This window comes from Centroberyx affinis, unplaced genomic scaffold (assembly GCF_046629955.1).
Source record: "Centroberyx affinis isolate AG114_WGS23_722 - 3 ecotype Tasmania unplaced genomic scaffold, CSIRO-AGI_Caff_v1 ptg001895l_1, whole genome shotgun sequence".
Lineage (NCBI taxonomy): Eukaryota > Metazoa > Chordata > Actinopteri > Beryciformes > Berycidae > Centroberyx > Centroberyx affinis.
Window position 1 is genome coordinate 126,153 of NW_027280262.1, and position 24,568 is coordinate 150,720.

The 24,568-nt window shown below is 42.6% G+C and overlaps 3 protein-coding genes across 3 annotated transcripts; 2 read left to right on the top strand and 1 right to left on the bottom strand.

Moving 5' to 3' along the window:
- Nucleotides 1-3,678: 3,678 nt before the first annotated feature.
- On the top strand, nucleotides 3,679-13,544 carry LOC139653205 (CCN family member 5-like). Its single transcript, XM_071530182.1, has 5 exons — nucleotides 3,679-3,749; nucleotides 8,115-8,331; nucleotides 8,852-9,100; nucleotides 10,564-10,805; nucleotides 12,584-13,544. Exons 1-5 carry the CDS (start codon nucleotides 3,693-3,695, stop codon nucleotides 12,872-12,874), a joined length of 1,056 nt encoding a protein of 351 aa, XP_071386283.1. The 5' UTR covers nucleotides 3,679-3,692; the 3' UTR covers nucleotides 12,875-13,544.
- A 103-nt stretch (nucleotides 13,545-13,647) lies between these two features.
- On the top strand, nucleotides 13,648-15,756 carry LOC139653209 (P2Y purinoceptor 1-like). Its single transcript, XM_071530185.1, has one exon. It carries the CDS (start codon nucleotides 13,841-13,843, stop codon nucleotides 14,879-14,881), a length of 1,041 nt encoding a protein of 346 aa, XP_071386286.1. The 5' UTR covers nucleotides 13,648-13,840; the 3' UTR covers nucleotides 14,882-15,756.
- A 4,223-nt stretch (nucleotides 15,757-19,979) lies between these two features.
- LOC139653200 (fibronectin type III domain-containing protein 11-like) lies at nucleotides 19,980-21,266 on the bottom strand. The gene is made up of 2 exons (XM_071530175.1): nucleotides 21,144-21,266; nucleotides 19,980-20,789 (listed from the first exon to the last, which is right to left on the bottom strand). The coding sequence occupies exons 1-2, from the start codon at nucleotides 21,264-21,266 to the stop codon at nucleotides 19,980-19,982; spliced, it is 933 nt and encodes a 310-aa protein (XP_071386276.1).
- Between the last annotated feature and the right edge of the window lie 3,302 nt (nucleotides 21,267-24,568).

Consider the following 24,568-nt stretch of genomic DNA (forward strand, 5'->3'; position numbering starts at 1 on the left):
AAGTCAGACAGTGGAACTTGTTCAGAGCTACAAGCATCTTAGACAGTACAGTATTTTGACAGGAAGCTGATGGTATTATTTTTTATCAAGTCAGTCCTAACTTTTCCATTGATTTCTTGTTATGGTAACTTGAATGTGCAAACATGAGACCGGCCATCAGGCATTAGGGTGGATAATCCAGTCCCTCTTTGTCAGGAGTTTCCCCCTCAGGCTCCCATAGATACAAACACTCCATTATCTCATGTGCAATGAATACACTTCATACACAATGCTTGTTTGTGTACTTGTACTTTCAGGAGTATGTTTTAAAGTCAGTCATTTTAATTTTGCTTAAGTGTGTTTTCACTGAAGTGTTGTACTTCACTACGTTTTAAATCCCACCCATTACAGAGGACAGATTTTGTGTCTCTCCATCAGCAACAGAAACTGGACCATTGTAAATTGGCCAACCGTGGAGCCATTTACAGAGAACGGTCAGCAAAGAAAACAAGAGTAATCTGACTTTACTTTGTTTGTGCACTTTATTTTTCGTTTGAACTCTCTCCTCTTGTCCTCTCTCCTTTTAGAATCACATGGAAAAGAAAACATCTAACAACGGTGGCTTTTCTACAAAGTAACTCAGTAACTTTTACTCTGAGTCCATTTTAAATGAGCTACTTTTCACTTTAACTTTTTACACCAGTACTTTTACTTCTACTTAAGTAGAATATCAGCAAAGTAACAATACTTCCACTTGAGTAGGATATTTTAGTACTCTTTCCACCACTGGCAAGCTGACTTGCAGCAAGGCTGAACCACTTGATGTCACTATTGTTGTCTTCACACTTTCCCCGCCCTATTCACTCCCCAGCCGCACTCTGCAGCGTCCGCCCGGTCCTGCTTCCTTCCCTAATTGCTGATAAGTTTTAATGAACTTCCTCCCTGTGCCCTCTCCCTCGCAGTCCCTTTGCCACCCTCTGCTCAGCCCTCCCTGCTCATGCTCACAACATCCACACAACATCTCATCAAAAGGAAATAATAGCGAGTAATAATATAATACAGGAAGGAGAGATAAAAATGTACATTTTGCAAATGGGTGTGTATGTGTGTGTATTTGTGGTTTCCTGCAGCTAGCTTAGCTGCTACTCTCAGATCTCTTTTTTAGATGTGTTAGAAAGGCTAAACTGATATAGGCTGATATGTCTTATGACAAGTCTTATTACTTTGTGCTGCGTTGGGTAATGGAATCTTGTTTGTCTAGATGTGTAGTACCATAAGAATGTTGCCTCATTCACACATACTAATGAACAATTCTCATTCAACACTTTGCTGCAGGGAGAGATGGTCCAGCAGCACAGGAGACTGGACACCATGGGTTAGAGAAGCTGAACACTGAAGTCAGAGATAATCCATTTGCACACAGAGCGTTAAATAATTGAATGAATGTGATTAAAAATTGTTCTAACATAACCACTTTTTATAGCAATGACAAGTGGCACTGTACCAATGACCACATTGTTATTGTTAACTGGCTGCCAAGGAGAAATGTCCTACAGGAACAGCATTATTGTACATCCAAGTGCTGTCTGGTTTATCGTGTATATGATACAACTCGGACAAAAGTACATCCAAAGTGCACATGAATGCGGCATTAGTAGGAGCAAATACTAAAATGGAACACTTTGCAGGATTTTCCTCATAGTTTTGCCCCTTGTGTACCATCGAAATTGTCTCGACGGCCCGCAAAAGATCCTGGCACTGAACCAGCTAACGCCGCTACCCAGCATCATGGTGAGGTGATATGAATAAATAATGAAAATAATGCTACGAGCAATAATGTATAGTTTTACATGTATGATGGCTAAAGGTAATTACCGCCAGGACGTTTCACCTGTGATTTTGGCTGCTTGGTGTACCTAGACGTTGCTGCCAAAAGTCTATTCTGGATTGTTGAGAACCAGTTTTGTTACTCTTTGGTACAAGGATTGGCTATAGAAATGTCTAATGAGTCTAATGAGTCATCCACAGCTATGTTAAAATATCCACCAAGTATAGTATATCACCAATTATAGTATATGTGTGTTTGGTTCCTAACAACCATTGAATCTTCAGTTCAATATGCTTGAGGTAGAAGGAGTTCTCTCTTTTTGAATTGTAGCCACCAAGAAAAGTAAAGTGCTTGTCTTGGTCACAAATAGAACATATCACAAAACCATTAAATTTGTTTTTCAGTAGGCTATCAGAGTTCCACCATTTGGAACTATGTGAAAACAAATATCATCACCCCACTGAAATTTCCTGAAGGATGTTAATGGAATGTGACTCTTGTAATGATAAACACGCATGGTAACAATTTCTATGAGCACAGGCGGAGCCATCTAACAGGGCTCTATTAGTTTAGCCACATCTAGTCGCCTCAGCGCACTGAAATTTGCATGCACATACTCTGCTAATCAGGATGAGCCCACTCAAGCTGATGGCCTATATCCTCCCCTGATAAAAGGAGAGCGTACCACTCTACATCCACTTCAGTGACTCATGGAGCAGCAGGGTGACTTGTTAGAGGGCTCTGCCTGTAATCATAGACCTAGAGTTACCATGCGTAACGATTGTTCTATTTTACACAGACGTCACCCTCTATTGGCTTGCGGTGGAAAGCTGATTACTCCAGCCACTGCTGCAACACTATGTCGACAACATGCCACATCACAGACCTGACTGACTGCAATTGTGCAGACAAGTATACCAGTCGTGGTCAATCTCTCTTACACACTAGACAGTGGTAAGGTAACAAATGTCATGCCATGCCCCTGTTTGGCATGTGGGTCTACAGCATGACCAGCCCCTGACTTCCAACAGATAAAATCCAACCTAAATGGATAGCAAAGGTAACAGAGAAGGAATGAAGATACTAAGCCTATATAAGCCCTTGTCTGCTAAAGCGGAAACGCGTAGGGGCAAGGAATTCATCTCACACATGCATACGGCTGTCTAAAATTACAATATAACCATAATACACATGTGCAAAGCGGGAGCACCTACTAAACGAAATTGTTTTTTACTTACTTAAAAGATATGTCTGGATCTCACATTGCTATCTGCAGCTTACCAAGACCTTTGCTTTGTTTTGCCTAAATGAAATAAGCCTCTATTAGTCTAAATGTGAGACACTCTCATTGACTCCCAGCCAAACCGGCAGCAGTCTAGTCTGCCTAACAGTGAGAAGTGAGAACTATCGCTTCACCTGGATAGACACTAAAGCCAATTTCCTACTAAAATTAAATTTCACTAAAATGTGACAGTAGTGACAACATTTTCAAAGAGCCCACAGGTTAATCTGGTGTCCGGATCAGCTGAAGTGACGTAGCCTACAAGATCTCCAACCACTGTCTAAAGCAGGTTTCCACAACACAATTAAATGTGTTTGGAATTTCAGTCTAAGAAAACAGTTGCAGGAAAAGCCCCATCCAGGGGCAGATGGTGGTAGAGGAAAAGGTTAGTTGCAGGAATGTGGAATAAGGACTATTTTTGATTCCTGTCCAGTAACTATTTACATTGCAATCCACCGCCTGTGACATCAGACCCTAGACTATATAAATGGATGGACAGGGGCAGCTTTAATAATACATCTTCGCTCTGCTGAGGAGAGCAGCAGAGGAGGAGAAGAGGGAAGACGGACTGAAAAAGAGAAAGAGCGCAAAGAGCTGGCAAAGATGGACCGAAGAGAAACCATGCTGGTTGGCTCCTTGCTATTGTGCATCGTCACTCAGGTGAGACCTAACTTATACGTTTCCAATTGTAATTTTTTCTGATTTGATCACCAGCCAATGTGCTTATATCATATTAGGATGTAAAATCGTAGGCTATATCATTATCCACAAATTTGGTCATTAAATCAATTCTCTATCAGTAATATAGCCTTCAACGCAGTATCATAGAAAAGGTCAGTGTGGTTGTGGCAGAATCCAAGTTCTCTGTTCTCATAGTAAAGTGGGAAGCTGTGGTCCGAGCTGGGAGCTGGATGTTCTGTGACATGTGATATGGCTGAAATGTGAATGGCTGCTTTCTGTACTTATCACAAGGATTCTGGGGTTGGGCTGTTCCTGCTGCCTTTCATAACAAGGTAAATTATGACTACTGCAGCAGACTAAGTACCTGAGGCACAAGACTTTGAGTCTGGTGTTACAAAGCAAAGGCCATGAGGTTGAATTAACGCTGCCTTATGAGTTGGGATGAATGGAAAAAGCATGGGTCTAGAATAGATGTGATCACAAAACAAGATGATTTGGGAACAGCCATCAGGAGATCATTTTATTTCACCTGCAGCCCCCCTTTGGACCTCAGAGAAAATTTGACATGCCATCAAGTGATATGCCAGTGCGATGATGATCATAACATTAGCTACAGCCAGAAAGTAGGGGGTGAAAGTCCTTCACCATGGCTTTACATGGTTTTTTTTTCTGGGACCTGATTATCACACTAAAACTAGTCCAAGATCATGTGTTTTTGCTTTGGTTTCGTCTCGTTCTTCTTGTCCTTGTCGAAGAAACAACAGGCTTGAAGTGCTGCGGCCTGATCAACATTCAGAATGGAAAACTCCATTGTGTTTGAAGGAGGAAGCTCACTGCGCTCTTGAATAAACAACTGCAGTCTAAAGTATTGTACAACTGCGGTCACTTTCACAGCTGCCATCACGTTACTATCGAAATACAGTGCTGGTCAAAACAAACACTGATCAAAACACTACATATGTGTTAATCTAATACTTGTATTTTTTATTTTAGTTGCACTATTTGTACTCTACAAACTATTTTTTCTCAGATGATCCCTTAACAACATACACTACTGTACAGTATGTTTTTTTTAGTGAAACATGGTCTCTAATAATCTGTGCATAAATCATGTGTTCAGGATGTAGAATACATTTTCTCTTCCTCTCTTCCGTATGACACTTTCTTCTACTGAAACCTCAAGTCGTTCTCATCTTCTCTCATCATGCCTGTTGTTACAAGGCAACCAGCAAATTAAGGTCAAGGACACAAGGTTTAGAGCTAACTACTGTAGCATTCATCACAGGCATGCTTACATATTTACTCATTTAAAATGTTATTAACATTTACTAACTTTATTAAGTTATTTATGAAGCTGTTGGTAGAGCTGCATATCCATATATATATATATATATATATATACCGTACAATACAAAATTGTACGGTATCACTTGCAAGGGGAAAATGTCCAGAGACAGAAACTAAACTAGATACAAGAAGGAAAAGTACATTTCCAATTTCCCATTGGACATACAGCAGTTTGCTTGCAGTCAATCTCAGGCATTGGCACGTGATTTCCGTCTTGTAGCATGTGCACTGTAGTCTATACCCTTTGTCTAGATCAAGTGTTTTGTGTGAAACCACTTTCCTGTTTAAGAACACCTTCACCTTGTTGAAACTCAATGTGGTTTTAGAATGCACCCTCTTCCTGTCTGCTCCTCTCAAGATTTTGGAGCATTTTAGCAAAGCGTCATGCAAGTTAATTGAGGTCATACTGTAAAAACAAATCCCCTCCAGTAACCCAAGCATGTGTACAGCAGACAGCTCAGACAGCAAGGTTCCAGTGCAGCAGTGAGGGAAGGAAAGAGCACCAAAACACCTTACTGAGGTAGAGATACTGGTACATTGCTGCAATTTTCCTTTAGTAGAGGAAAAATTACTGGTGTAAAAACCCACTTAAGTAAAAGTAAAAAATGTAGTAAATTACTGAGTTACTGTTAAAAAACAGATATGATCTTTCCTATGCAATGTAAAAAGGACGAGACGACAGACAGTTCAATATGTGATAGGCCTACTGCATGCTTTTATACACTATGTTAAGCATTTTAAATATAAAATTCTATAATTCATGTTATTACTAAAAAAATGCCCATCCGTTACTCATGTTACTAACTTGATATTTCTATTGTAATTATCTACCTAACTAGCTAGCAAGGCTAGTGACCTAGCAACAACTAGGCTAACAAACCTATAATACTGTAGCTGTATGGATGTTAACTATGTTGGATAAATTTGAGTATTTAATGTTATAGTTAGTTAACTTAATGTTTCCTCCAGTTTGAGTAGGTTTGACACAAATTAAATTAACTATTGGCCAATTTCCGATGCAATGCATATAGAGACGCCAAAATGTGTTCTCTGTCATGGATGTGATTTTAACTGTAGTGAAGTACAATACTTCAGTCACAATGAAAAGGCATTTTGAGAGCAAGGAGGTTTTATAGTATCTTTTTTTTAATTTTTATTTTATTATTGATTTTTAAATTTAACAAACACATACACACCTCTCAACATAAACAACAACAGAAAAACGTACAAAACAGAAAAATCCCACCCCAAACCAACATCAGACGCTGCAATATGTAAAAGTTAAATTGAAAGGAAAAACAAGTAAAAAAAATAAATAATAATAATAATAATTAAAAAAATTATAAATATACTGTACATAAATTGTACAGGAATACGACAAGAAACAAGTTAATAGCACATACAGATGGAGCAATCAGCCATCCAGGGACAAACAAGTAGGTCAAAGTCTCTGTAGGAAAGAATGCAAGGGTCCCCAGAGCCTCCAGAATTTGCCCGATTTATGGTTAAGATCATGAGTAAATTTCTCCAGAGGGAGAAGGGCCGATATCTGTGATATCCACATGCCGACTGTAGGGACCTGTGGTGCGGACCAACACAGCAAGATACACTTTTTAGCCAAAAATAAAAGAATTATTAACAGAGATTTGGTGTCTATATCAAAAAGATTGTCCGGAGTATGGTTCAACAGCTAAAAAGAAGAAGTCAGCGTAAACCGTTTACCGGTAACCTCCTGGGTCACAGAATGGACCTCTTTCCAAAATGTCTGGATGCGGTCACAAGACCAAAACAGATGGATAAACGTACCTTTGTGTGTTTTACATTTATAGCAGAGGTTTGAGCTGTTGGGGAACATTTATGCGAATAGGCGTAAAATAAGTCCTATGGAAAAATTTTAAATTTTGTTCATGTATAGAAAGTGAAGTACATTTCGGGAAGATCCCAGTGCAAATCTTGAACCAATCTGCAGGACTAAATGTTACCCCCAGATCACACTCCCACAATGGCTTCAGAGAATCATAAGCTGAAGAATCAGAGTACAGTAGTGGTTTTATAGTATCTTTGATGTGATGTATTTTCAATTGAAACAGGATATTAGGGCGGGACATAACACAAGGAGGGATCATTCATAAGTGTAAACCACTAGGATATCAGTTAGGGAGAGAAAGGCAGGTTTATTTGATGGGAGGGGCGGGACTGTTAAAAAAATCTGTGATGTTTTTATTTGGTGGAATTTTTATGTGCACCTAACTGGTGCACAATGAGGTCACCACTAAGGTCACCCCACATCCCGATTTGGCCCCTAAACACTCGGCCTGGACGTTACCAAGTGAGCCAGATGAAGCGAGGGCGAGTGGCTGTTCAGCCCTCTGACGCTCCCTCGAAAACGAGGCAATTAAAGTGCTGGCTTTAAAAGCGTGGGCAGTCCCAGCAGGCATTGCAATACCAATATGAACTCCCACAGAGCATGGCAGGAGGAGCCAACTTCCTGCAAATGTATTCAAACAGCTCTAAATTAAGTGGCTATATTCAAATTAGTGCAATATTTAATGATAAGAAATAATGTCAATTTTGTTTTTGTTTGAAAACAATTACAATATGCTACAAAAACATGGATAGGAATTGAGCTATTTTCACTGGACTGTCTGACATGAAATTGTAGGTGAAAGGTTTAGGTCCCACGGGTGGGGGGGGGTCAGAGCCTAGAGGGGAGGGAGAGCTAGTCAGAAAGAGTTTCAACAGTTTCAGCACTGTTTCTGTTTCAACAACATGAAGTGAAACTCCATGTTTTTTGGGTTTTTTTTTTTTTTTTAAAGGAGCACAGACCGTTTTAATTTCCCCAAAAACGTACAAATACACAAAAAGCTGCTCATTTACATCAACAAGAGCAGCCGTTACTCGTTACTCCCACTTAACTTGACGGCAGTGCGTGTTATGTATATATATATTTTTTTTTACCTGTGCTTCTGCCGTTCCTCCTGCCTGTCTGTGAGCTAGGCGTGGTGCCAGCTGTGCGCCGGGCCCTGCCGCTGCCCGCCCGCCGCGCCGCGCTGCCCCGCCGGCGTGCCTCTGCTCCTGGACGGCTGCCGGTGCTGCCAGGTGTGCGCCAGGCAGGAGGGCGAGGCCTGCACCGAGCGGCTGCCCTGCGACACCCAGAGAGGCCTGCGGTGTGACTACAGCGCCAGCTACCCCGGAGGTCCCGGAGAGTGCGTTGGTGGGTACAGAACGGGGTTTCGGGTTTTTTGAAGGCTGATTATACCGGTATAGCTCATTCTGGATCGAAGCTGCAAAGAACTGATATTTGTGTAGGAGACAACCAGTATAGTATTGATCAACTGTACAATAAATATGTAATTAATCAAACTGTCATATCCATCATATCAGAGGTGGACGACACTGCCTGGCTTGATTTAATAAAAGGCCAATCTTGGTGTGTACAGACACCTATGTAGTTTTAAATGCATTTAAAAAGTTTTCAGTAATTTGACATATTACTCATTGACTCATTGACTCATACAATTCCTGAGAACACTGTACCAAAGAAAAGAGCTACTGTTTATAGTAGCAGTTGCGTGGAATAGATTTAGTGTTGCTCACTGGTTATCTGTCCACACATGCCTCACATGCCGTATCTGTCTGCACATGCCTCGTCCTGGACTCGGCACACCGGTAGTACTCGCCACTTCACAGCAGAAACCTTTTCTACTCGCTCTCGCTCCCTTTCCTGTGAGCAGGTCAGAACGACCTGGGTTGCGAGTGGAACGGCGTGAGGCTGGAGGAGGGCCAGACATTTCAGCCTTCCTGTGCCCAGCTGTGCCACTGTCTGGGCGGCGGGGTGACCTGCGTGCCCCTGTGCACCGATGACCTCCAGATGCCCGCCGCCAACTGTCCCAACCCTCAGCTGGCGCGCCTGCCGGGGCGCTGCTGTAAGGAGTGGGTCTGTGACGGCCTGGACAACAGCATCTACCCAGATCCCTCAGCAGGTAATGGCTAAAATGCCATGCATAGAGGAATACATGAATACACGACACATACCATTTCAGTACATGAGTTACTGCGATGAACAGGGCGGTGGTAGCCTAGAGGTTAAACCTGCAATAAGTGATCTTCAGTCCAGTCCGTACAGTGGCTTTTCATTTTTTTAAAACTAGCTTGTCTCCTCCCTCCCTCGTTTGAAAGAAGCGCTCTCCCCCTCCCATTCCTGAAAAAAATCTCGTAATGGCGGAATCCGTGAAGCGAGCAAGTAGGCTAAACTTGTTAAACTAGTAAACTTGCTATCTGCCTCTTCACTTGTCATATGGGACATGTAACCTTTCAGCGAGAGAAAGATCTGGCAAAGTGAGACTGTTAACCGGCGAGACTTCTCAGCAGGTGCATTTAGCTTAGCTGTTAGCATTTATCCTTCTTTTGTCCTTCGTAGGCCTCCGTAGCGCAGCGGCTTTGCTGTGCTTTATTTACAAATGTGTTGCGGTTTCTATCGCCCTCTAGCGGTCAGAAAAATCGCTTATTGCAGCTTTAAAGAGGTGGGCTTGTAGCTGGAAGGTTGCTAGAAAGTGAATTAGTACATGCAAAGAGACTCCCGCACACCATCTTTACTTGCAACTAAAACATTTTATTGAAAAATAGCAACGTTTCGGTTCTGAGACCTTAGTCAGGCAAAAAACTGCCCGCCTTTTTTTTGCCTGACAAAGGTCTCAGAACCGAATCATTGCCAAGTCCTCTCCTACACACCTGTCTCCATGGTATAGGAACGTAGTTTTCTGAAATGAATGAGTAACATTGCCCCCTCCCTCAACAACTACAGTCAAAGTGCCCTTGAGCAAGGCACTGAACCCCAGCTGCTCCAGTGGAGAAGACTGTGGTCGCACTGGGCAGCTCTCAGTGTGAATGTGGGTGTTGCTGGAGAAGAGCATGGAGCTCGGTCGACTTTGGATACATAAAGGTTCAAAAATGATTAGCTTGTAATGATTTTCTATCAGTGAGTCAATCAGTAACGATGGAGTCAAAAGGGAGAGTTAACAGGACTATTTTGAACACTGTGGAGAGATTTATTGCATGTTTGGCAGGATAAAACTACTTGAGCAAAACGCAGGAGAATTTGGATGATTTTCAGCTATTTCCTGTGAGGCGCATGAAGCTGCTGTTAAATCAAAGCCAGCACAGCAGCCCCACAGTCAAATAACAGAGTGGTTTAGGGTCGTTTTGGGGTCGTGAAGACACAGGTGGACTTTTCAAAACAGAAGGGGCGTCAGGATCAAACAAAACGCCGCGCTATTCTAACCACAGTGACCTCACCTCAGCAGCAGTTTACAACATTTCAGCCTGAGCATATAGGTTCTGAACTTTCTGATACGTAACCTTTGATCGAAGCCGTCCAGTCCAAACACACACAACTTTCAGCTGGATGCGTACGGCAAATATTTTCCCCATTGCTGTTCCTTTCCAGGGGAGAGAATGGAGAGGGCGCGCCAGGACTATGGGGGCGGGCTGTCGGGCCAGTCCGCCGGCCTGATCTCCAACTGCATCGAGCGGACCACGGACTGGAGCCCCTGTTCCCGCAGCTGTGGCCCAGGTGTCTCCACCCGCAGCTCAAACAAGAACTGGGCTTGCCGCCCGCAGACCCAGACCAGACTGTGCCAGGTCAGGCCGTGCCAGGCTCCGCCCCTGGTGCCCCGCAGGCTGCAACCGGTCAGTGGACAGATGCTTTTAAAGGAAAAATCAACACTGTTAAAAAAGACACCTATTGGCGGTGTGCCATGAAGTGGCCAAACATAGAACAATGTGACGTCACCTTGAGATATTTCCAGCAGCTGCTATGGAGTTTGATAGCAGAACATCAGGTTTTAGAATCAAAGAGAAAGGGCTTCTTTCTAGAGCCGCCATTTTCCTTCTGAAAGGCATTCTGGGAAAAGATAACAAAATAACTTAATAATTAACTATGATTGATGATATATAACAATGTAACAGCGTCTATGGGTGGAGTTTGCCTTTAAGGTACTTGTAGTGATGACAGACTGCAAGAGTTGACCTTGATCAAATAGTGAAAGTAGGACAAAGAAGTGTTTTATAGTCAATGGTATCTTTATGTGGCAGGATGTGCAATCTAGCACTTTACACATTTCAAAGTTCATAATTCAATGTTATAATCAAGGGCATCAATTCACTAAATCAACGCAAAGACCCTGCACTTATCATTTGTCACCAAACCTTCCAAGCCTGCTTATATGGACTAGGTTTCAGGTTTAGAATTGGCTTCTGTGGGAGAAAAACCTTCAGTTGGGCCAGATGTCCTCAGGTCCTCAGCCACAATTCTCAAATACTGTCATCCAATAATTCAAACAAGTGCAGTAGAGTTCAATATGATAAAAGCTTACTGAAAAATCAACACAGATACAAGTACTCCGAGTTGGACCATGGTGCAACTGATTTGGTTTCTGTTGTTCATCCTTTTATATTCTTTAATACGCTCCACCTTTTGTGGAGCTTAATAACAGGTACCTCCTTCCATAATTCCCCTAACTTTCCTTCACCTTAATACACCATTATTTTTAATTGCTACTTCTGCTTTTTCCATAAATAATGGTGTAATCGTGACCTCAAATACTGATAAAAATAATGGTGTCTACATGACTTTAAAGGTTTTTTATTAAAAGGTTTGATCTAGAAATATGTACACAACATATTCTCATTATAAACACTGACATCATATGCTTGTTTGCTATAATCATCAACATCCCTGTACTGGATATCATACTAATTAAACATTCATGCAGGCCTTCTCGGGCCTTCAGGTGAGTCAAAATCTCCCACACTTCCAAATAGATTCCTTTTTTTTTAGGCTTTTTTTGGGTTATTTTTTGCTTGATCTTTGCGCTGCTTTGTAATGATAAAACTGGAAGATCAAATTTGTAGGCCTACTTACTTTGGCTTTTACCAATACACAGGATTTGATGTTACAATCCTTTGTGCCCAATTCAGAAGTCAAAAGAATGATGCCACACACATGGTGACTATAGAGCAGTGGTTCTCAACGTGGGGTCCGGGGACCACCAGGGGTCCTTGAGGGGGTTCCAGGGGGTCCCCAGCAAATTGATGAATTGTTAAACTTCACCATTATTTAATTTACAAGAAGTTAACACAATTAGAGAATGTAGAAGAATGACTGTTTTGATCATAGTTTCACTGTTATCTCTCTACCTACAATACAGATACTCATGGAATTCTGCACATAGTCATATCTAATGATAAAAATATTCTCAGATTTGGGTTTGAGAGACAAAATCTTATCAAACAGGGGTCCGTGGCCCAAATGTGGACAAAATTAGGGGTCCTTGATATGAAAAAGGTTGAGAATCACTGCTATAGAGGACATCAGGCTACACCGCCATAAATCTACAGAACCATCAGAAACCACCAACTTTACCACCCCGACTGACTCCATGGCTGTCCTCCGCTGTGCATTTCAGGGGTCGGGGGCGTGCGAGAGCAGCTACAGCTCATCGCTCTCCATTCGTCTCGAACACCAGGGCTGCTGGAGCACCCGGGCCTACCGCCCCAGGTTCTGCGGCCTGGCCTGTCCGGAGGGCCGCTGCTGCAGCCCCTACCGGACCCGGACGGTGCCGGTGGCTTTCCTCTGTCCCCAAGGCAGGCTCGCCCAGCAGCAGGTCATGGTGATCGAGTCCTGCTCCTGCAGCGCCTCCAACTGTCTCCTCCAGGCCCCGGCCGCCGCGGCCTGGAGGGCCCTGCCCTGGCTGTGAGGTGGGGGTCCGGGTACGAGACGGATGGGCAGGACCCGTCAGCGTGGAACGTGGATGATAAAAAAAAATGACCAAACGTTGCGCGCACAGTCATGTGGCGGCGCAGAAAGTAGGCCCAGTGTTTCAAAAACATTATTCATAAGAGGAGATATGTTGTTTGTTTAGCCAAGGAAACACTGCTTAACTGTTTTTCAATTAAATGGACTTTATTATAGCGATAACAATGTTTTTAAGTTGCACATGTCAGATTTGAATAGGCCCATACCATATAATGGCATTGGCTAACTACATTTTATATGGTATTGTATATTCCACCTTGTTGTAGTGAGCTATTACACAATCTGTGTTTGACAAGGAGGTGTGTGTGTGTGTGTGTGTGTGTGTGTGTGTGTGTGTGCGTGTGTGTGTGTGTGTGTGTATACAGTACAACTGATGCAAAGGCTGATAATCGGTACAGGCCCCAAGGAAGTCATCTTTATTCCATTATCTGACAGTAATGAGTCTGACTTTGTAACAAAATTACACAAATAGCTTTAATTCAATTAAAAAAAAAAAACTATTTGTACAGCGGTCTGCATGTGTGTATTCAGTGTCGGGCATGAATTCTGTGCACGCTAAACTATTTTTCAGCCATACATTTTTAGTTGTGCTTTGTTAGTTTTTTTTGTTGGTTTTTTTTTTTTTTGCCCTATTTCCAAGCATATATGAACACGTTTGCATGTGCATCACACTAAAATCAGGTTAGGAAGTGGGCGGACGTTTTTTCCTGCTTTCACATTCGGGCACGTACAGATGCGCGGCTTGTTTTTCGTCAGGCACAGACACGGGCACTGTCTCGGTGTGTGTGTGTGTGTGTGTGGAGGAAATAATGTTTGATAAAGTCCGGGCCGGTGGCTGATATTTTCCCCGTCGTCAAAAAAAAGAGCTCAGCCTGGATAAAAAACGGGAGTGGAAACAACCGGGGAGATGTCTGAGCATTCCGGACGCGCGGCCAACCTGTCCGCCTGCGAGAGGATCAACCTGCCCTTTACGCACGCCTTCCTCCCCGCCGTGTTCGTCGTCGTGTTCGTCGTCGGCACCTTATCCAACTTCTGGGGCTTGCGGAGCGTGTGGACGGGCTGGACGAAGATCGGCAACATCAACATCTTCATGCTGAACCTCGGGGTGGCGGACCTGCTGTACCTGTTCACCCTGCCGTTCCTGGTGGCCTATTACGCGCAGAGCAGCAAGTGGGTCTTCGGGCAGACCTTCTGCAAGGTGACCCGCTTCTGCTTCAACCTCAACCTGTACGGCAGCATCGGCTTCCTCACCTGCATCAGCATCTACAGGTACCTGGGCATCGTGCACCCCATGCGGGTGATGGGCAAGATCACCAGCGGACACTCCGTGGCTTTAAGCGCGCTGGTGTGGCTCCTGGTGCTCGTTCAGATCCTGCCCGATATGTTCTATGACAAGTCTCATCCGAATTCATCGCACGCCTGTTTCGACACCACTTCGGACGAGTTCATCAGAAGTTACCTGCCGTACAGCATCGGCTGGACCATCACCGGGTTCGCCATACCCTTGCTTATCATTTTGGTGTGTTACGGACACGTTATAGTGGTCCTCGCCACAAAAGCCAACGTCAACCCCCTGCTGAAGCAGCGGTGCCTGAAGCTGGTCGTCATCCTGGTGCTGCTGTTCTCCGTCTGCTTCATCCCCTACCACGTGTTTCGCAATCTCAACTTAAACACGAGGATTCTGAAGCAGGACGGGACTTGCCACGCCAGCTTCGACGACATCTACATCGCCCACCAGATCAGCCGTGGCCTGGCTTGTCTGAACAGCGCCATTAACCCGCTGATATATTTGGTCGGGAATGATGATTTCCTCATGAGGTTTCATCATTTCAGTAAACGGGCCCGGTTGTCTGTGGCCGGCTGGACGGGCGCTATCCGGTACCGCAAGCCGACCGAGGGAGATGCGGAGTCACCGACGAGTCCGGCCAACTTCCACCAGCTCAACTGACAGTCCCTGCACCTAATGGCACTTGCGCCAAAACTTTTATAAATAGACTAATATTGTGGGGGCAAAGTGGAGCAATGACTGATGACTGACAATATTATTATTTGATGAAGGTCATCAAACTGAGAAGGAGTGTTCCAAATGCATTTATTGGGATGTCTGTTTGATCTCTGCTGTAATTATGAAAACAAAACAAAGCAAGTGCCATATTGCCCTTCCCAGCTGATGTCCATGGTATTGTACCACAAACTGATGTTAATATTTTGCACTTTCTGTATTCTCGCTGATTATTATTGTCATTGTAAGCTTCAACGCTGATATCATGTCTTTAACTACCTATACAGTGCAGCCCCCTTTTGGGGAAAGTAAAATGCAACATATTGCGGTTATGCATTGCCAGGCACTTTTTTTTGTATAATGATTTGTGATGTATTGCACTATATTTGCACTGTAAAGAATATGATATATTTTGCAATGGCTTTGTTATATCCGTGGATTATATAGTAGAGGCTCAGTGTTCTGAGGACTTATCTCTGGTCTTGTTATCTGGAGGAGAGCAGCATTCCATCCTCCTAGTAGTGTTTTGAATTAGTGAGAGAACTTATCCTCCATTTATCCATCCTTAACAAGAGCTGGGATTCAAACTCATGTACATATTGACTATGGAAAGCTTGAAAAACACACAAATCTCAACTACCAGGGCAGCAGAAGTGTACTCAGTATTTGAAGTGACAAATGTAAGGTCAAAATGTAATAAATGCTGCTGGGCCATAAAAAAAAAAAAAAAAAAAAAGGATTTTACCTGTTCATATTCCATAATCTAAGACGAGACACTCTGGCATTATGTTGGGAGATGAGAGCTCAACCAGAAATAAACGCAACGGTTAGGAATCACAAATGATTTCTGACGTGTTGTAAATAACAGCTTGTCTTTTTTTTTTTTTTTTCTCAAACACTGAGATAAGTGTGTGTTGACCAACTGTTAAAGAGGAAGGAGCGCTATGACTGAGCGTGACGTTCTACTCTCGATAGAAATAATTTACGCTTCACTGATGAGAGCAAAGTGCAGCTGCAAGAATCAACTATACCGTTGTGACTGTTCAACATACGATAAGATATGCTCCTCCTCATGCTATTATCAGATCTTAGGCTGTATTTGTAAAATGTAGGCCTATGTAGAAAGCCGGGGGAGGGGGAGGGGATACAAAATGATCTAAAATCTGGATGAAATGTCCAAAAATGAAGCCGAGAGGAAAGCTGGATTCTTCTGTTGATATTTCTCTCTCCTCTGCTAACTTCACAGGCCGCTGCCAGAATTCCTCTGGACGCTGCCGCTGGTATTTGTGCCAGTCTCTCTAAACAATTTATGTAGCGCTTGTCCAGTGTTCTAGCGTTCATTTACAATTTATTGCACTTCCCCCCCCCCCCCCCATTTCCTGAGTCGAGGCTCGCGGGAATTGATTCCACGGCCCGACAGTTGTAGGATATTTCTTTGTCAACCGCAGCAGCATTCTGCCATCTTTTGAAGTCCAGGTCTCTCCAAACAATTTGGTGAAATCTGGTAACAAGTTCAAAGAATGTCAAAGAAAAGCTTTCAGGAAAGGGTGGGCTGACCACAAACATGCAAATTTATCAGCGTGGCCTGAGCTGAACTAAGTTGAAAGCTAATTTACTTGCAAGTAGATTCGAGAAGAGCCTTTTTTGAATGGCATTTTGTAACAGCCCGTTTAAAACATTGAAACTTTACGGACTGTGTGAGGGAGAGAAAGTAATCGGTTATGGCCAAATCCTATATCTTCCTGATCCTGGAAATTCCACACACCTAGCCAGGACCGGGAGCCTATGGTGATGGAAAGTGGAAGTTAATGCCTGATTTCTTGTCAAAACGCATCTTTCCCGAAAAAATACCTGACATCATCTCCTGTAACCTCTGAACAGGTTTCCTCTGAACTCAAACAATAGCGGAGCTCGGCATCCTGTCCTTCGTAATACTACTAAATGAAAAATGAAACAAGACTGGAAGGTGGGATGTCGTGCCTGGAGCTGATCAGGGCAAGAGTTCAGTTAATGACGTTCTTGAACCCTCGGCCTGCTGTGTCATTGTGGCCAATGTGCCGTTTCCAGGCTTGTTAGGATTAATGAGTCATTATAGCAAGGCTTCCTCTGGCTTGCAAATCAGATCAGGATTGTGCTATAAACAGGAAAATCTAACACAATAAGGATTTACTGCGGGGCTGCAGGAGAGTCCAGTGTTCCCTTTGCCCATAGGTGTCACCTGGTTGGACTTCAGGCAGAGGCAGCAATTTCATACCTTTTGCATTAATGGGTGATATTTTGTGCATAAACCTTTTGAGTCAGCACACTATGCTGTAAGCCAGTGATTCTCAACCTTTTTCACACCAAGGACCCCTAATTTAGTCCACATTAGAGCCACGGACCCCCACTTGATGAGATTTTGTCTCTCAAACCCAAATCTGAGGATATTTTTATTGTCAGACATGATTTTGTCCAGAATTCCATGACTATCTGTATTATAGGTAGAGATATAACAGAGAAACTATGATCAAAACAGTCATTCTACATTCTCTAATGTGTTGACTTCTTGTAAATGAAATAATGCTGAAGTTCAATTCATCAATTTGCTGCGGACCCCCTGGAACCCCCTCAAGGACCCCTGGTGGTCCCCGGACCCCACGTTGAGAACCACTGCTGTAAGCAACACTGCTAATATCCTGCAGCGCTGCAAGTCTTTCCTACTAAGGGGAACTTGGGCAAAATCTCAGCAACATGCAACATCATCGGTCCTGCGTGGTTGCAACATCAATTCACGTACATCCTGTAAAGTTGCCTATTGTGACATTCACTAACGTTAATGAAGTTGTTGTCAAACCCTCTTGGATGTCGTCCACGTTCTGATGTAATCATGACTTAACTGTACTGAGGCACATCGCACACAAATGTCCATGTTGTTCAATAGACCTCAAAGCTGAAGGTAGACATTACGGAGCTCCTCCTGCCTTGTGTGTCAGTGGGTTCCCTATGCAAATGTATATTATTTCAGCATATAAATGTTGATATTTCACTGATTTTCTCTCCCACCCGTTCTCTGATTCTGTAAACAAAGTTTGTACTAGTAAAGCGTAAAGTGGCTTGATGAATGAGCCTAAGCACTTAGATGCAGTACCACAAGCACCTGTATCTATAGAGACCATCCAGTGGTGCCACTCTATCTGTCAAGGAAAAGGGAACAAAAAAATCAAACTGAATCAACGGATTTAGCCATTGGAGAAGTTCCACTATTCACTGCATTCACTGCATTGGAAAATTCATTTTTTTTTTACATATGGTTTGGCCAAAACTCCACTATCGGGCCCCAAACTATTCATCAGTGAACAGTTCTGCCTTGATTGTGATATCCTGGAAAACTCTATGGAGGGTGCTGTTTGGGTTAATCTGATAACAAAGTCACAACTCCACTCCAATCAGGTTTTCGTGGTTACAGTGTGCTATCTTCCCTCTGCTAACTCCACTACTCAAGGTGATGTTTCTGATTTTTATGCGAGCCTCCATATGTATAGATCCCAGGGGCTCGGTCCTTTCTGTATCATGGGGGACTTTAACAGTAGATGTGGAAGCACACCAGACTGTATTGAGGGAATGGATGCAGTAGGAGAGAGCGATGTGGTGGATTCTCTGCTAATTCCTCCAATTGCCAAGAGCCAATTGTTGCATATTACATGGAAGAAGTGACTTAACATGCATATCCCACAAGGGACTACCAGTTGTGTTGTTGACTATGTAGTTTCATACGAGGACTGGACTGGACTGTTTTAGTAGCTTTTCTGTAATACGAAGCAGAGACCTTAGGCAGCATTAAAGAAGCAAAATGTGTTTATATGAATTATCCATAGCCATAGCCTTAACCGTAAACCCCTGGTTCTAGGTAATAATAAACTGTACATTACATTAAGTTCAATTCCATATAATTCAAACATACATAAATAACAATTTTACATATGCAGATATCAAATAACAATAAAATAAATAAATAAATACAACTACATAGGTAGAGGTGAAGTAGATAGATAGATAGATAGATAGATACCTTTATTGTCATACCTTTATTGTACAATGAAATGTTGTTTGGAGCAAGCCTATAGATGCCTAATTAAGGATAAAACTATAAGAAAAAATAAACACTATAGAGTATAAGATACAAAAATATAAAATAAATAATAAAGTAGTAATAAAGTATGTAGTTTTGGGAAAGTTGTCCATTTCAGGAATCCATCTGTTCTTCAAACTCTCAAAATCTTTTCTTCATATTTTTACCTTTTCAGTGTTACACAAAGTTGTTTAAATATGGTTCTCCCTATCCCTAACATATGGGGCAGCGGTGTGGGGTTAAAAAAAACGGCTCAATGCTGTTTTTAATCGTGCATGTCGCTACTATCTGAGAGTAAGGACATACACCCCAAATGCTGCAAGGAGATATGGGCTGGAAAACTACATGGCACTGCCAGAGGCTATGTATTTTCAACAACTGGCAGATGTTGTGTAAAATGTCTGATAACAGACTTTGCAAGCATGTATTTTTATGGGCCGCTGAGCTGGCAAATACAAAGAAAAATGAATAAATATGCATTCTGTAAAAGCCTTTTTTAGAACCATAAATATGACTCACTGACGGGTGGTACTCCCCGAAATTTTTGAGATTTTGAATATGCCTTCGCCCAACATGAGGAGCAGAAGTGGTATGAGCAGATCAACAAGCTAGAATGTAATAAACCTACTGACAACATACTGACAACATACTGTCTTTTTAAAAGGTCTTCTGCTGGCACTGAAAATGAGAAGACAAAAGTTCCCTTCCAGATGTGGCGTTGTTCCTCTTGCAGTTGAAACCAGTATACAAATGCGTGCTGATTGTGTCAAAGCCTGCCAACACATTCTTAGCAGTAAACAGCTCTTTGTGAATGTCTGATTAATGACAAGAACTGCAAGAAATCCTGAAAGCTCTTTTATTTGCAATAAAATATAAAGTCAAATATATTTCTCTTTGTCGATATAGGCTTTGCATTCTCTGCACTCTCCATGCATTCTACCAGGGAAGCATCCTCTTCTTCCTGCGTCCATGTTTGGAGCCTGTGGAAACAGCCTTGGTGTCCAGGATCATGGTCTCGATCCACATCGCATAGACCAAGTTGTAGTCATCTACTCTCTTGACAGAGAACTGGTAGGACCTGCCGGGGGTCAAGTTGGCGATCTGTGTGCTGTAGGAGCTGCAGGTCACTGTCCCAAACTCGCCCTGGTCAGCAGTGGTTGGGCGGAGGATCTTGAAGTGGATCTCGAACTCCGTGGCTTCGCCCTGAGGCTCCTGACTGGCGATCGCCCAGTGCAGCTCCGCGCTGCTGGAGGTTGTGTACGACTTGAACCTGTCAAACATCACTGGCTTCTTGATGGCCAGTGACAGGCTGATCTCTGGCGGCGGGATGTTACCAGTGTGGGGGATGAGCTTGTGCTTCATATACAGCGGGCCGGGTTTCAGCCTGTCGTCGAACTCATTCAGGGCCTCATGAACTTGCAGGAGCTTGTCCTGCATGGCGCGCCGGGTGTTGCCGTCCGCCAGACCCGGCTCGCGTTGGTTGACGAGGGCCCCCAGCTCCTCACAGTCCTTGATAATCTGTATGTAGAGCTCATCCAGCAGGGCGATCCGGAGCTTCACATGGTCGCTGGCAAACTTCAGCATACGGTTCAGCCTCTGGTGGTCAATCAGAGCCAACAATGTCTCGTTGGACATACGCAGAGGCTGCTGGACCTGCTGTCGGTCTGCAGGCGGGGGCAAATCATGGTGCTGTATTTCCAGGTAAAAGGAGCTCTTGTGCATGAGGTCTAGTTGGTTCTGGAGAACCTTGAAAACACATCAAAGCAATTTGAGAAGAATGTGTTAGATGTGAGAAGGATGTGTTAGCTATGTGTTCTGCTATACCACTAATCCTTCACAGACTATCCCTCAGACACCATACACATTTCAGAGGAGCGCTGGGTCTGCCATGTGCCTTGAAGGTTTGTGAAAGGTTTAATTGTCTTGCTTAAAGGTAGAACTGCTGTAGGACCGCAAACTGCAGCTCTCCCACGCTCAGTTAATTTCTCCTATGATCACAAGAGGCCCAGCTCTTATTTACAATATAATATTAATACTTTAGTACATGACAGCTTTACATGGCTTGTACATGTTGCTAGCTCTACATTTTGGTCTACCTACCTTGATGGAGTAGTTGCTAAGCCTGGTGGAGAGAAGCTGTAGCATTTGGGCTCGGAGGTTAATGTTGGCCTCCTGGCCATCATTCCTCGTCTGGCCACTGTCACCGCTACTGCCGCTGTTCATCTTCGTGGGGTGCTGCCACCCACAGTCATCTGAGCTTGAGGAGGCCAGCTTGACTTTTCTCTGTGACTGTATGATACATGCATAGCTGTCAATCACAAACATCATGACAGACGCATGGCCTTGAGCATGTGGGCCATATGCCACATACAGGCAGTAAAACATTGTGCGTCTCATCTTTCAGAGTTAACTTGAACTGAAGGATAAACAACAGGCCGGTTATACTATATGTTGTACTTTGGTGTATTTGTGTGATGTGTGCACCCTTATGAAATCACATATAGGCCTATAACATTCCTGTAATAAGCAGAAAGAACTGCCTATAATGTGGAACAAGAAGGACACGAAGTTCCTAGTGAACTTGTTATTCGCTATGCTAACATTAGGCTAACGTTTTGCTACGAGGGGTTAATAGCTAGCTAGCGTTAGCTATCATTAATTTCAACATAACCTTATCATTTTCTGTCAGTTAGAATTGCGAGCCGCAATGACACCCACCGTTTATACAAAAATCATTTAGCTTACCTCTTTTTCCACGTGTCCGCAGTCTCGTCTTGCAGTCTTGTTTCAGTTCTGTTTATAGTTAATTTGGTTTTTCTGATGTCGTCATGGTTACGGGATGATGAGCTGTCATGTCGCTAATATTGCCTTCAATGGAACTCGTCAGAGCAGAGTACTTCTCGGGAAATGGAACTGGAAATGCCCCGTGAGACTCCCTTTCCCACACTCTTAATGGAAATCTAAACAAAAAACATTCCCACACCTGCCCCCACACATGCACACTCCACTGCGTCATCTCAGTTTGGTGTGAAAGTTATGATGGAATCCATGAATAGATGTACATTGTAAGCACATTCATTGTCTATGCAAAAACGCATTTAAAAAGTAGTGCCCAGGTGTGGGAACGAAAATCACTTTCTAGCCACTTTTTCTTAGTTCACCTTATGGCCTATATTGAGTGAGTTGAAAATGAGCTTGGTTTAGCTGTAGCCTATCTCAGTGTGGTAGATAGAAGGTGGAAAAATGGCACGTTCAATGACAAATTTGTTTTCCATTTCAGCAGTATAACTGACGTTTCGATCCAAATCTCAATTTTCCCTTGATTTAATGTTGTCTAACTCATATACACACAGAAAGATGGAAACAACTGACACCCCACACTTCCCTTTGGCACATGAGTAAAGAGCATCTTATACTACATCAGAGACTGGTGTCCTGGCCATTTTGTTCATTTCATTTCAATGTTTAGGAGATCCCCAGGTGCTCCCAGACCAGCTGGGAGAGTCGCTCAAGCGTGTGTGTGTGTGTGTATAATGTATGTTCCCCACCAATCAAGTTTTCTAATTAAACTGAAAATATTAAATGAATGTGAAACAGATGGGTGTGAAAATAATCATTTTTAAGATTACAATAATTATTCAAGTTTTGAAAATCAAAAAATATTATTTATATAATTTATTTATCTTTTGCACAGAAATACTAACCCTTTTGCACAGAAATACAGAAAAACATCAAGACTTTTATTTTGAAGGCTAAGAAATTCTACCGGAAGTGATTTTCCTTTTTATGTGACACAAATGGGTGTGAAAAGAATCATTTTTAAGATTACAATAATTATTCAAGTTTTGAAAATCAAAAAATATTATTTATATAATTTATTTATCTTTTGCACAGAAATACTAACCCTTTTGCACAGAAATATAGAAAAACGTCAAGACTTTTATTTTGAAGTCTAAGACATTCTACCGGAAGTGAGTATCCTTATTGTGGCTAGCTTCACTCTAAAGAAAAAAGGGGGCGCGGCGTGAGGTGGGCGTGGCGTGAGGTGCGACCCCAAAAATGGTAAATAGGATTTTTTTTCCTACTTTAATGTTATTTATTTTATTTATTTAACCTTTATTTAACCAGGTAAGTCTCACTGAGATTAAACATCAAGAGACTGCAAGAGAGACCTGAGGCCAAGAGGGCAGCATGGAGGACAAAATGTACATAAAAGTTGCTTACAAGAACAACACACTAACAAACAACAAACAAAACACTATGCATAACACGCATAACACTCATCAAGATGCCATGATTGCAGTTTTCTGTAGACTTTGTTTGCTCCTGATAATTTATTCCCCCAGTTTTCTGCAATTACGTTCTAAATAATAATGATTCAATTGCATTGGATTTGCATATTTATACATTCAAATTATGACCAATATTATTGTCTAGCATATCAGTTGCAGTAAAAAAAAAAAAAAAAACCAACAACATCTCAGTGTTATATTCAAAGGTCAGCTTGTTGTCTATCGTGGTGCCGAGATATTTGTAATTGGCAACAGTTTTGACCTCCTGGTGCTCTGGTGGAGATGGGGTTGACACCTGAAATCAATACACATATATTTTGTTTTGGTCACATTAAATTGCAGGAATGCACTGTTGCACCAATTCAGAAAAAGCTCGATAACAGGACCGTGACTTGTAAGTTACATTGCAGCATCCTCGAAGAAAAAGTGAAAATGCCTGTAATGCTTTAACATCCTCACCTTTAATAGGTGTCCAGTTTAAAACTTTATCCAGGTAAGCACAGGCAATTTTATGTTCGTTTCCAAAATGCTGTTTGAGTAACTTCTTGGCTCTTTGATATCCTTGGTCATGAGAATTGAGGAAGATGTTGGCAGCTGCGCACTATGTCTCTTGGCTGCCCCCTAGTGGATTGTTCAAGAAAGTGCAATATCATCAGTGCAATATGATTTTGCTTTTGCATGATGGTCAATATATCGTTCAGACTCATCCCAGGTCTGATTTCATCCACATCTGCCACACTCAGGTCCATGTTTTGATTATCATGGGGTTGTATATTCTTTTGCCTTTTCAATAAAATCACAGAACAGTGTCATTTTTTCTTGAAACCTTTTGAGTTTGCGTCACAACTTCATCTTGAGCCAAAGTTCAGCAAAGAATCATGCACGTCTTTGGCTTCATCATAGTACTTGATGGATTTCACAAGTTTCAGACCGATCGTTTACATTTTCGTTTGATTCCATGAGAGCATTCAGTTTTTCCATGCACATTGCACCTTTGCATTTTAACCTCCTTTCCTGACAGTTTTCAATCTAGAATGCCAAGCCTTTAGACATTTTGTGCGCTTCCCATTTGAGGCACGCGCATCAGAAAACAGCATCTGAACACACAAACTGTCCCTACAAAGAACCGCCACACAATAACAAAGACAGGTGTTCTCATCATATGCCCTTCCTGGCTGTATACCCGCCCCACACACCTGTCCTACTAAATACCTATAGTGTTAACACATAAAA

Excerpts from the sequence above, each read along its gene's own strand:
- LOC139653200 (XM_071530175.1), bottom strand. The coding sequence starts at position 21,266 with ATGAACAGCGGCAGTAGCGGTGACAGTGGCCAGACGAGGAATGATGGC. Across the intron at positions 20,790-21,143 it reads TTAGCAACTACTCCATCAAG|GTTCTCCAGAACCAACTAGA; the intron begins GTAGGTAGACCA and ends TGTGTTTTCAAG.
- LOC139653205 (XM_071530182.1), top strand. The coding sequence starts at position 3,693 with ATGGACCGAAGAGAAACCATGCTGGTTGGCTCCTTGCTATTGTGCATC. Across the intron at positions 8,332-8,851 it reads AGGTCCCGGAGAGTGCGTTG|GTCAGAACGACCTGGGTTGC; the intron begins GTGGGTACAGAA and ends TCCTGTGAGCAG. Across the intron at positions 9,101-10,563 it reads CTACCCAGATCCCTCAGCAG|GGGAGAGAATGGAGAGGGCG; the intron begins GTAATGGCTAAA and ends GTTCCTTTCCAG.
- LOC139653209 (XM_071530185.1), top strand. The coding sequence starts at position 13,841 with ATGTCTGAGCATTCCGGACGCGCGGCCAACCTGTCCGCCTGCGAGAGG.